The sequence below is a fragment of the Eretmochelys imbricata genome, chromosome 23 (assembly GCF_965152235.1).
Source record: "Eretmochelys imbricata isolate rEreImb1 chromosome 23, rEreImb1.hap1, whole genome shotgun sequence".
Classification (NCBI taxonomy): domain Eukaryota; kingdom Metazoa; phylum Chordata; order Testudines; family Cheloniidae; genus Eretmochelys; species Eretmochelys imbricata.
In genome coordinates, this window is record NC_135594.1 from 14,198,860 (window position 1) to 14,211,129 (window position 12,270).

Below are 12,270 nucleotides of genomic sequence, written 5' to 3' on the forward strand. Positions count from 1 at the left end.
GCGATTTTGAAAAGAATCTCACAAATTTCTAAAAAAGAACAGGAGGACTTGTGGCACCTTAGAGACTAACCAATTTATTTGAGCATCAGCTTTCGTGAGCTACAGCTCACTTCACTTCGTCGGCTTCATTGCAGCTCACGAAAGCTTATGCTCAAATCAATGTGTTCGTCTCTAAGGTGCCACAAGTCCTCCGGTTCTTTTTGCGGATACAGACTAACACGGCTGCTGCTCTGAAACAAATTTTGAAACCACTTTTGTGATTTTTAAGCCAGGCTCTCGCGAGGTTTTTAGCCACTCGCACTGTTTTGAAACCACGCTCTTCTGGTTGGTTTGTTTGGCAACTGCACCCACGAGTTCCAGGCCCATCTTGCGATGTTTCAACCTGCCTCGCTGTTGTTTGACAGAGTCTCAGGTTTTCTTTTCAAGCAGCTTCCCGGTTTATTTTGCAGCCAAGCGCATGGTTTGGAAAGCGAGCTCAGAATGATTAAAGCCGCCCTCCTTAGTTTATAAACCATGCTCAGTATTGTCAAACCCAGTCTCATGGTCACAGAGCAGAACTGATCGTGTGTGTGTGTGTGGTGGGGGGGGGATTTGTGGTTTTTGCAGCACTCAGGGGCTGGCAAAGGGAGCTCTTGCTGCCCAGTAGGTCGCCTGCCTAGGAGATGAAATTTCAGAGGCATTTAGAAGTTTGTAAAGATTTCTCCCAGGGAAAATGTTAAGCTCTGCTCTCAGCAATGGTCCCCAAACCGGTGAATTCCTGGCCAGCCTGCACCGCCATCTAGTGGCAGGAGACGGCTGCAACTCCGCCAGGACTCAATGGCCAATTGGTGACATCTTTCTGCAAAGTTTCAGAGGAGCAGCCCTCTTCGTCTGTATTCGCAAAAAGGAAAGGAGGACTTGTGGCACCTTAGTGACTAACAGATTTATTTGAGCATGAGCTTTTGTGAGCTACAGCCCACTTCATCGGATGCAACTGTAGCTCACGAAAGCTCATGCTCAAATAAATGGGTTAGTCTCTAAGGTGCCACAAGTCCTCCTGTTCTTTTAGCTTCTGCAAAGTGGCCTGTGGTTTTTGGTGTGGGTGTGGGTGGGGCGGGGGGAGGCAATTCAGGACACTGAGGGGCTGATCTACACGGAGGCTGGGCTACCACACCAACCCGCTCGCTAGCAAAGAGCTCGAGGGCTGAACGGGCCTAGGATCTTAATCCCTTCTCCCAAATTGGAGAAAAGATGGTCGAGCCTTCTCCTCCCCCTGCCTTGGGGCCGGATGGGAGCTGGCGCCCCCCGGACAGGAAAGGCCCTGTGCCCCGTTCCTTGGAGCCAGCCAGTCCCCCGTCCTGGGACTAGGAGAGACACCACTCCCTTCCCAGAGCCGGGGAGAGAACCCAGGAGTCCTGGCTCCCAGATCCCTTTGCTCTAACCATGGAGACCCCCAAGCAAGCAGGGAGAGGGATACAGGCTAGGGAGCCCATCGCTCTGACTGATGTAGATTCTGGCTATTCTGACTGACGTAGATTTTGCGGCAGATGAGAGAGCAAAGGTGTGAGGGCCTCAGGGAAAGATGAGCCAGCGCTGGCTTCCTGTGGCTGCAGCCCCTGGCTCAGTGCCCCATTCAGGGCTTGGGGGAGCTGGGCACCAGGGCTTTGGTGGCGGCACTGAGGGGCCCCTCTACTGCCCCCATCATGGCATCCGCTCTCACCGTCCTCCTCCTCGGTGAGTATCGGAGACAACCAGCGTGTGTACCCATGGAGGGATGGGATATGAGACCAGGGCGTGTGCCCATGGGGGGTGTCATGGACTCACAGGATTTGCACTGTTTCTCAGGTCCCCCTTCAGTGCGACAGCCCTTCTTGGGGGTCCACTTTCTCTCGGGAGTTAGGCCCCTCCACCTCCTGGAACCGGACCTCTCCGAGCCTTAGCACGCCTATCTCTGCCCTGGGCCCCCGCAGGGAGTCCACGCGCTCTGGACCCCTGGGCCCCCACGCCCAGAGGGAATAATGCCCCCCTGATCTCTAGCCCGGAGCGACTCTCAGCCAGCTTAACACAGGAGGGTTTATTGAGCATCTGAACCCAGCACAGGAAACTCTCTGGGCCTCAGGCCTGGCCTCCCTCAGCACAGCACATCCCAGTCTCCCCTGCATCCAGGTGGGCTCTGTGACAAAGCAGGACTGTTCTTAATGTTTCCTCTGAATATTGTGGGGGTGCCTCAGTTTCCCCTAGGCAGTTCTTAAGTATCTAGGTGGTGGGGTAAGGGTGTATGATCGTTGCAGAGCCCTAGAGGGCAGGTGTGTGCAGGGATCTGGACACAGAGAATGGCCGACACCCTGTTTCCTGAGAGGGGGAGGGGACATGCCGATGCGGCTGCTTGTGTTATTTTGCATCCCGTTAATCTCCAGATTTGTAACAAACACAGAACCACAAACCAGCCTGTGACGTTCCCCTGGTGTTGTCCGGACTGGTGATCTGCTCGGTCACTCCAGTCCTCGGCTCCGGGACCCAGCCTCACCCTGCCCCGCTGTGAGACCCCCACTCCCGGGCTGTTCCCACTCAGCCTCTGGCGTGTGAGCTGCTCCCAGCCACGGGAGCGAGCACTTTGGGCAGCCGCTGCCTGGACTGTGCAACCGAAGGACGCCAGCCGATATCTCCGGCCCCAGACACCTCCCAAGGAACCTCCGTCTTGCAGTGCCCAGCTACGCCCGCTGGACGCCGCAAGCGTCTATGAGTGTCAGTGGGGCTCCCGTGGCTCCGGCCTTGGTGACCCAACACGCGCTGGGTGTTACTAGCCCCCCCATCCTCCTCCCTTCCCCGGGGTCTCCTCTCACCTGCCATGGGGGAGCCTTCAGCCTCCGCGCGCTCACGCTCCACGGCGGGGCTGCTGCTGGCCCCTCGGGAGCTCCTGCTAGTGCTGCAGCCGGGGCCGCCCATCTCCTGCTCTGGGCAGGCTGGGGGCTCTTCAGTGGCCAGGCAGGGGGACGGCCCCTGCTGGGCCCTGGGGCTGGGCTCCTGGCTCCTCTGCTTCCTGGAGAGGAAGCCCCAGAACTGCCATGCCTAGCTCCCGCCCTGTCCTGGGTCCCTCCCGCACAGCTGCCCCCGGGCCACCTCCATGCTGGCCCAGAAGGTGCCTCAGGGCCTGCTCTGGGAGCTGGTGTCTCCTCCTGCAGACCACCAGGCACTTCCACCTCTTGGCCAGGCCAGAGCCTGCGTCCCCCCGAGCGGGGACAGAGGGGCCGCTCTCCTCCTGGGGCAGCCGGCAGCGGCTTCCCACGGGCCCTGGAGCCACCTTCACGGCCTCCGTCTGCAGCATCTGCCCGAGCTTCTCCACCCTGGGACTCAGCGGGGAGCAGCCATGAGTCTGGGGTCAAGGCAGCCTCTCACTAACAGGCCTCCCTGCTCCCCCGATCTCCCCTCCGCTGGGACAACTCCCCCTCACCGCACGCCCCACCCAGGGGCACAGGGACTGCAATCTACCCCACGGGCAGGAGCTCCCAGGACAGGCTGCTCCCAACGTTCCCATCAACACTGAAGCGCTGGGACACCGGGGGAGTCTCATCCTTTCAGAGCAGTGGGGTTTGCAGTGAGTTTGGACCAGCAGCTCCCCGCTCCACCCCAGGCCACACTCCCTGCCAGGCTAGAGAAAGTACAGAACCTGGGAAGGAGTCTGAGCTTGTCCTGGGATCCCCCAGCTAAAGTTCCCAAGGTCCCAATCACATGAGTCCCCCCAGTTCTCACCGATTTCAATGACTGGGGTTTCTGGGTGTTCAGCATCTGGCAGGGTCTGGCTCCCCCAGAGACTCAGCCCTGGAAACTGTCTCCTACAAGGGGAGGCTGGGAGCCCCATGGCTGGGACATTTCCCCCGCACTGGAGATGGCTCTGGAGAAAACCCGTCAGGAAACGCGCTGCCCTGGCCCAGAGCGAAGGGCTGCAGGGGGCTGTGTTAGCAAATCTAGTCTCCTCGGGAGGAGATTCCCCCCATTTCAGCTCCTCCCCAGGCAGAACAGGGATATGCTACATGCTGTGACGAAGTGGGACTGTTCTTAATGTTTCCTCTGAATAGTGTGGGGGTGCCTCAGTTTCCCCTAGGCAGTTCTTAAGTATCTAGGGGGTGGAGTAAGGGAGTATGATCATTGCAGAGCCCTAGAGGGCAGGTGTGTGCAGGAGTCTGGACACAGAGAATGGCCGACACCCTGTTTCCTGGCAACTGATGGCCTGGGCCCTTCCCCCCCTGCAAGGTGAGAGCTGAATGGTTGGAGAACAAAGGAATCAGGTGACCACCTGGCCCGGGGAAAGGAACAAAGCCCAGAGGAGGAGGGGCTGGAGGGGTTTTCAGTTTGGGGCTGGCTGGGACATGGAGTGAAGTGCAGACGTGGTTGTCTGGCTCACTGCCCCGCAAAATGGACCCAGCTGAGGGGTCCCGTTCTCTGCACCTGCAAGCTCTGTGTTAGACCATGTTCCTGTCGTCTAATAAACCTTCTGTTTTACTGGTTGGCTGAGAGTCACGTCTGACTGCGAAGTTGGGGTGCAGGACCCTCTGGCTTCCCCAGGAGCCCAGCCTGAGCGGACTCGCTGGGGGGAAGCGCACGGAGGGGCAGAGGATGCTGAATGCTCTGAGGTCAGACCCAGGAAGGTGGAAGCTGTGTGAGCTGTGTGTCCTGCAGACAGGCTGCTCACAGAAAGGCGACTACCCCAGAGTCCTGCCTGGCTTCATGGGGAGCAGTTCCAGAGCATCGCCCAGGGACTCCGTGACACATGCCACTCACTTGCTCGAGATGGTGTGGAGCTGGGGGGCAGATGCTCAGAGTTGATCCGTCCCAGGCCCTCTTCCTCGCTTTCCCGCAGCGATGTGAGCTGGGAAAGGGGCTGCACTGGGGGTGCAAGGCCCTGCCAACAGGGCCGGGTGCAGAAACCGGGATACGGACCATGGCTGTGAAAACAATACGATGTTTTATTGCCAAGGGATGGAGAAACTTTACCTACATGGGTCACCAGCTGGGCTTGAACCCAGAATGAAAAGGGGATGGAATTTTCATGGCAGTCGTGGTCAGTGGCAGATTGAAGACCAGAGCCCGTGCTCTCCTGGCTCCCAGCCTGGTGCACCTTCCCCAAGGCTGCAGGGTGTGTTGAGGGTGACCTGTCCCCACTCCCCACAGAGACACAGACAAGCTGGGAGCTGCATGATGCTTGGCCAGGCGGGGTTTCCTGGGTTTTGCAAAGCCCCCTGCTTACTTTGACCGCAGTAGATTTCACGTGCAGATTAGAGACAACGTGTGATGGACGCAGGAAGAGACGAGACATCGTCAACTTCCTGTAGCTGGAGCCACCAGCTGAGTTTCTTATTTGGGGCTTGGTGGAACTGGGCACTGGGGTGTTGGAGACAGGGCTGAGGGGCCCCTTGCTACCCCATCATGGCATCTGCTCCCATCATCCTCTACCTCTGTGAGTACCAGAGATAACCAGGGCGTGTATCCATGTGGGTTGCTGGGGGGTATCTGAGACCAGGGCATGTGTCCGAAGGGAGTGGGGGGCGCAAGTCTGAGACCAGGGCATGTGCCCATGGTGGGGGGAATCTGAGACCAGGGCTTGTGCCCATTGGGCGAGGGGAACTGAGTCACTCTGGCTTCTGGTCCCTAACGGGCCCTCTCCTTTCCAGGCTGCTGGCTGGCCAGGCAGAGCAAGGTGTTCGGTCGTGAGTATCTGTGGGGCAGGGGAAACTTTAGTGTTCAGGACGGGGAGGGGAAGGGGGAGAGGAAAAGAGGAGCTGAGACCTGAACCTTCACCCCCAAAATCAGTTCAACCTCCTTGTGTTTATCCCAGGGGGCTGAGATCAGAACCTGCCCCCACTGTAGTCAGGGGTGACCCCTGATTGACCAGGGAGGGGGGGGTTAGGGTGACCAGACCTCCTGTTTTTAAAGGGACAGTCCTGTATTTAACCCTCCTGCAGGTGTCCCAAGTTTTTCTTAAAAACAGGCAAATTGTCCCGTATTTTCTGTCTCCCCCTCACATCAGTACTGGCCAGATCCCTGCTCGCCAGCCGCCTGCCCACCAAGGGTGAGTGGCGGGTCCAGTGGCCGACGATGGGGTGGGTGTGCAAGGCTGGTGGCAGGCTGAAGATGGAGCGTGTGGGGCCGACCGCTCCCCTGCCAGTCCATCAGTGCAGCCCCCACGGCGTGACGGCTCTCGATCAGCAGGGCCCTGCCCCCCCTGTCCTGTTTCCGCCCGGCGCGAGCTGCGGTGGCTGGTGGGGGTGGGCAGGTGCCAGGCTGAGGCCGGTTACGTGTTACCTCTGCTGCCCACCCATCAGACCTCGACGTGCTCCCGCTCTCGCTGTCCTCTCCCTGCTTTGCCCCTTCACCCCCCCCGCCCCAGCCCCGCTGCTCCTCCATATCCCCCTGGCGGGGTGCAGCCCAACCCAGCACTGTGGGGAGAACCAGCCCCTGGTCGGCTCGCTCAACTCACCTACAGCCTGGCCGGCAGGCTCCTCCCTGGAGTCCTGGCTCCCAGGCTGCAGGGCCCCATTAAATAGATAGAGGGGTACAGAGGTTTGCTCTAGATTTAGGTCCTCGGGCAGTTTCAGTTGCAGATCCCAGGAATCTCTGGGATCTCGGAGAGGTTCCTCTGGCTGGGTTTTCCCCCAGGGGCCCCATCTCTGGGACTGTGGAGCAAGGACGGGGCGCAGTGACTGTGCCGGGGTCTGTCTCACGGCCTTTCTCTTTGTCATTGCAGAGCTCAGCTACCCCAAACCCTCCATCTCCCTGAGCCCCAACGGGGGGGTCACCCTGGGGGAAGCTGTGACCATCCAGTGTTGGGCTCCATTCCAGAACGTGAGGTTCCTTCTGTACAAAGATGGAAACCCGAACACGCAGCAGGACACGGAACCGGCTGGGAATGTGGCCGAGTTTTCCATTCGCAACGTGAGCCGGAGAGACGCAGGGAGCTACAGCTGCTATTATCAACGCAAATGGTACCAGTCCATGTGGTCACAGCCCAGCGACCCCGTGGAGCTGGTGGTAGCAGGTGAGGGGCCCGGCTCAGTGACCCCGCTCCCAGCCGCACACCCAGCCAGACCCTAGGGGCAGGGGCATGTGGAAGGGGGGAAGCAGGCACAGGGCCCCCCCCGAATCAGTGGGGCCAGAGCACAGAACTCCTTGGGGGAGCAGAACCAGCTCCTCTGGCTGCGGGGGGCACACAAAGTGCCCCTCCAAAAGCAGCCACATTTTTATTCCTGTGCGTGCCCCTGACCAGGGGGTCTCTGCGCCAATGGGACGCTCAGAGCCAGGCTCTGCCCTGAGCCCTGGGCCCAGCAGAGGGGACGCCTGGGTCGGGGGCAGGGACGGAACCACTGGTGGGTTCCCCAGCAAGGGGCAGCAGCAGCTGCTGGAGGTTCAAGGCTGAGGGAGGGGGGATCCCTGCCCCAGGGGGAGCTGCACAGCAGGGGCTTTTCCCAGGGGGAGGCTCCCCCGGCTGCTCCCGCCCCGGGGGTGCACAGAGGAGTCGGGGCCCAGGGGCTGCCCCGCCCCCAGCCTGTGACTGTGTTCCAGGGCTGGCTGGGTGATGCCCACCTGGGCTGGGGGCTGTCGGGTTAAAGCGCAGTGAGAGCTGCACACGGTGGCTGCTCAGAAGCGGCCTGGAAACAGCTGCTGTGGGGAGACCCCCAAGGATTCCCAGGCAGCAGCAGAGGTGGGGGCAGCTCGAGCCTGGAGCGGGATTTTTTTGTGGTGGGGAGAGAAAGAAAACAGTGGGGGACAGCGGCTCCTCCCCCCGCCCCCAGCGCTCCTGGGGGAAAGGGCTGGTAGAGTTTGGAGGGAGGCTGCCCAGTGCCGGGAGAGAGACACCAGCAGCCAGCGAGAGAGCAACCGGCACCAGAAATGAAGGGACCCAGCGAGCGGGGAGCCAGTGGAAAGGGGCCCGGTGGCCGAGCTGTGTCGTCGAAGGGCGCCCGGCAGAGAGCTGGCAGGGAGAGAGTCCCGTTGAGCAGGGGCAGAGGCGGCAGGAACAGGGGGAGGCAGACAGAGGAAAGACAGAGGCAGGAGGGGGAAAGTTAAAGGAAGAACCCGGTTGTGAAACACGAAGAAACGAGTCTCTACGTTACCTAAGCAATCGTTAGAAAATGACAAGAGAAGCCAGGCACAAATGAAATGTCATGGAAATGAGCTGCGAGCAAAGAGAAACGGGCTGAAGAAAAGAGGAGGAAGTGAGCTGTAGCGAAAGTAAAGCCAATAGTGCGGACAAAACGTCCGCCCAGCACCTTCAGGAGCAGCGACAGGAAGGAAACGTAGCGCGGGGGGTTCTGGCCTCATGCCTCGGACGTTCCAACTCCAGATCCTGGTGCTCCACGAATGGAAATTGTCGCCCATAACGTGGGTTGAAGTCAGCCAATGGTGGCTCCTGGTTAAGCGAGCTCAGCAATCGTTCCCAGTGGGACCCGACACAGCGAACTCTGACTCATTTGGAGGGAGGGATAGCTCAGTGGTTTGAGCATTGGCCTGCTAAACCCAGGGTTGTGAGTTCAATCCTTGAGGGGGCCATTTAGGGATTTGTGGCATAAATTGAGGATTGGTCCTGCTTTGAGCAGGGGGTTGGACTAGATGACCTCCTGAGGTCCCTTCCAATCCTGATATTCTATGATTCTATGATTTGTGATCATTCCCCACTGAACTGATTTCTCCTTCCGCAGCTGATGGAGATAAAACGCAATTGGCCTCTAGGTCGCCTCAGCCCCTCCTTGCCCTGCCCTAGCCACCCCTCCATGGGCTCCTGGCAGATGGAGCCGCGCCATTGCCCTGCTGAGGGGTGGGGGGCCCCCGGGGCTCTTGTGTCACTAGCCCAGCTCTCTCGGTCTTGGATTTGGGGGAAAAACATCCAGGAGAGTCTCTCCCCCATCACTGGGGCCGGGCTGTGGGGACGGGGTGCAGTGACCGTGCCGGGGTCTGTGTCTCACGGCCTGTCTCCTCCTGCCTGCAGAGCCCAGCTACCCCAAACCCAACATCTCCCTGCACCCCAGTGAGGGGGTTACCCTGGGGGGAGCTGTGACCGTCCGGTGTGAGTGTCGGTGTCGGGGAGCGAGGGTCTTTCTGAGTAAATCTGGAGACCCGGACGCACGGCACGCGACAGATTCCACGGGGGACTTGGTTGAATTTCCCATCCACAATGTAAGCCGGAGAGATGCAGGGAGCTACAGCTGCCAATATAGCACCAAGTGGGGCCCGCCCGTCTGGTCGGAGCCCAGCGACCCCATGGAGCTGGTGGTAGCAGGTGAGGGGCCCAGCTCAGTTTTCCTGCTCCCAGCCCCACACCCAGCTGGGCCCTCAGGGGGTCTTGGCCCCAATGGGACACTCAGAGCCAGGCTCTGACCTGAGCCCTGGGCCCAGCAGAGGAGATGCCCAGATGGGGGCACATAGTGGGGATGGAGTCACTGGGGGGGTTCCCCGGCCAGGGGACAGCAGCAGCCGCTGGAGTTTCAGGGCCAATGGCTGGGTGCTCGGTTCCCTCCCTTCCGCGTCCTAGCCGATGCTCTTTTTCATCCCACAGAGGGAACCAACCAAGCTGGGACCCAGCAGCCTGATCCTCCCATGACGGAGCCGGCGGGAGAAGGTGAGCCGGAGAAATGGAACAATTCATCCCCCAGGGAAGAGGGCTCCCAGCTCAGACACCCACAGGGCCATTCGGGCCGTTTGGAGGGGGATGGTCCCTGCAGACAGAACTGATGGGTTCAATTCTTCTATACAGAGGGTGATGGACACATTCATGGGGACAGCCGGCCACAGATCAGTGAGAATATGGGTCCTTGGGAATGTAGGGTGATGGAGAGATGGGAGCACGTCTGGTGAGGGATAGAAAGATGGACTAAGACCTTGTCTACATGAAAACGGGACCCAAAATGACGAATCCCGTGTGGTTCCCAACCCCCACTAATGATCTCAGAGCGAGTCTGGGCTGTTGGAACTCGCGCCCCCTGGTTTGATACAGCCCTGTTGGGCAGGGAAGATCCCCTTTAGCTCTGTAGATACAGGGACATTCCTCCTCTGAAATAGGCACAGCCAAACCCAGACCTGTTCTGCAGTGACTCCAGGTATGAATGGCACCTGACTTGGGCAAGGACCGTCTCTGTGTTGTGTGTCCGAACAGCTCCGAGCACACGGGGGAGCTGGCCCATGACAGGGGCTCCTGGTAATTAATACAAGTCAGTAATGATTTTGGTTCCAGTTTCCGTGGAGCCAGGCAGGGCCTGTATCTGCGCTCAAGGTCTTGCTGGGCTGATCTTCCCCATTCTGGGATCCCCAGGGGTGCTGAACCGGCCACCCCCCACATTGCCCTGCCCCTGACAGACGCTGGTTCTATTCCCGCAGGGGGAACCGACCCGACTCAGCTGGGAACGGTGCCAGCTCCCACCTGCCCAGGCAGCACGGGGCCAAGTTGGGGGCAGAAAATGACCATCAACCCCCCCACGAAACAGCTTTGTGCACCCTAAGGAGCCGCCTCCGGGGGGAGCCACAAAGGGCTGGCTGGGTGGGATGGGGGTAGATCCCTACAGCGAATGCCCCATCTGAAACCTCCCATGGGACACATTTCTTATGTGGGGGGGTATCATTGGACAGATGCCAGATTGGCTTGGCAGGGGCAGGGCCCGGGAGAGCTTCTCCCCAATGCACAGTCCCACCCTGGGGCCCCACAGACCGGGATGTCGTGCTGCCCATCGGCACAACAAAACCACCCCTGTAGGGCACCGCTCAGTGCATATCCCACTGGGAGAACAGGGCCAAGGAAGGAGACCCAGGGATAATGATCCCTTGTATCCCGTCTGTCGGCCTGAGTCTGCAGACTACCCAGGGGAATGGCTCAGAAGCAGAGCTCCGCCTTCGGTGGGGTGCTGCCCAGTGGGGCATTAACCCTGGAACCTATCAATCCAGATAGACATTGTGCTAACACTTGAACCCACCAATTCAGAGTGACACATCGTTGACTCTGGAACCTAATGATGGCTGTCACAATGACAGCACCATTACCTCTTCGGCTGCTGATCGCTTCACCAGGGCATGGTTCTCCCAATGATCTCAAAGCGCCCTCCCCAGCCAGAAGTCCCCTCCCACTGCCATCTGCCCACCCCTATGGTTTCTGCGTAGAAGTGAGCTGAAGCTGCTGAGAAATTCCCAGGACAGGGGCAGGACCCGAGGGCAGGGGGGCGGGTGCTGCAGGATCCGGGCCCAGCTGGCTTCACAAGCATGGGGCCTGAGGTAGACCCCCCACACACACCCTGCCCCCACCCCAGTACAGCCCTCTGCCTTTGGGAGGGAACCCCCTGACCACTATTACCCAGAATCCCCTCTGCTCCTGCCCCTCCCCCCATTAGCCCCACAGAATATTCTGCTGTGGGTCCCTGGGTCCTAGAGGGGAAGACTCTGGGGCAGCAGGTAACGAACCAGCCTCTCATGGCGCTCACGGCCTGGTGCTGCTTCCCAGGTGGATCAGAACCAAGCGCACCGGATCTGACCCGCCCCATCGTGGCCGGGGTGAGCGCGGCGGCCGCCGGCCTCCTCCTTCTCCTCCTGGCCTTCCTCTGCTACAGAAGCACCCAAGGAAGTGAGTGCCCCGCCCAGCGAGGGAAGGGTTAAACCCGCTGCTAAGCCGGGCTCGGAAGGGGTCACGGCTTGGATGGGAGACAGGGAAGGAAACCCAGGGGGTGGGGCAGGGGCCCAGCAGGGGGCGCTCTCCCTTGGCAGAGAGAGCTGGCCCCAAAGCCCCTGGGCAGCACTAGGGGGCGCTGTGCTGCAGTAAGAAGGGCAATGGGGGCACTAGGGGGCGCTGTGCTGCAGGGGGCAGGGACCTGTCTCTAGGGTATCCAGGTTCAGCAGCTGGAAGGGGTGGGGCTCCCCCTGGCAGAGCAGTGGGGGGGATTCTGTCCTGGGCCCCCCGTCCCGGCTGCTCTATAGGGCTGGGGGGCAGGGCTGGTACATGGGGATCAGGGTTGAATCACGGACAATTCTGCTTCGTGTCTCTGCAGGGAAAGGACCAGACCCAAGACAGAGCAGGTGAGACCCCAGCTCCGCTCCCCACCCCCAATCTACCTACCCCAGAACGCAGGACTCCTGGGTTCTCTCCCTGGCTCAGGATGGGGAGTAGTGTCTAGTGGTTACAACACGGGGGGGCTAGGAGCCAGGACTCCTGCGTTCTCTCCCTGGCTTGGGATGGGGAGTGGTGTCTAGTGGTTACAACAGGGGGGGCTAGGAGCCAGGACTCCTGGGTTCTGTTACTATCTTTCTCTCTCTTTCTCCCCA

General features: G+C 60.0%; 1 protein-coding gene across 1 annotated transcript in view; it reads left to right on the top strand.

The window, feature by feature from the left end:
* Positions 1 to 12,270, top strand: part of LOC144279334 (alpha-1B-glycoprotein-like) — a 937,253-nt gene that overhangs the window by 862,194 nt on the left and 62,789 nt on the right. Inside the window, exons 8-9 of the mRNA XM_077840806.1 lie at positions 6,729 to 7,012; positions 8,960 to 9,063. Of these exons, the coding sequence (XP_077696932.1) occupies positions 6,729 to 7,012; positions 8,960 to 9,063 (388 nt within the window). The remainder of the gene's footprint in view (positions 1 to 6,728; positions 7,013 to 8,959; positions 9,064 to 12,270) is intronic.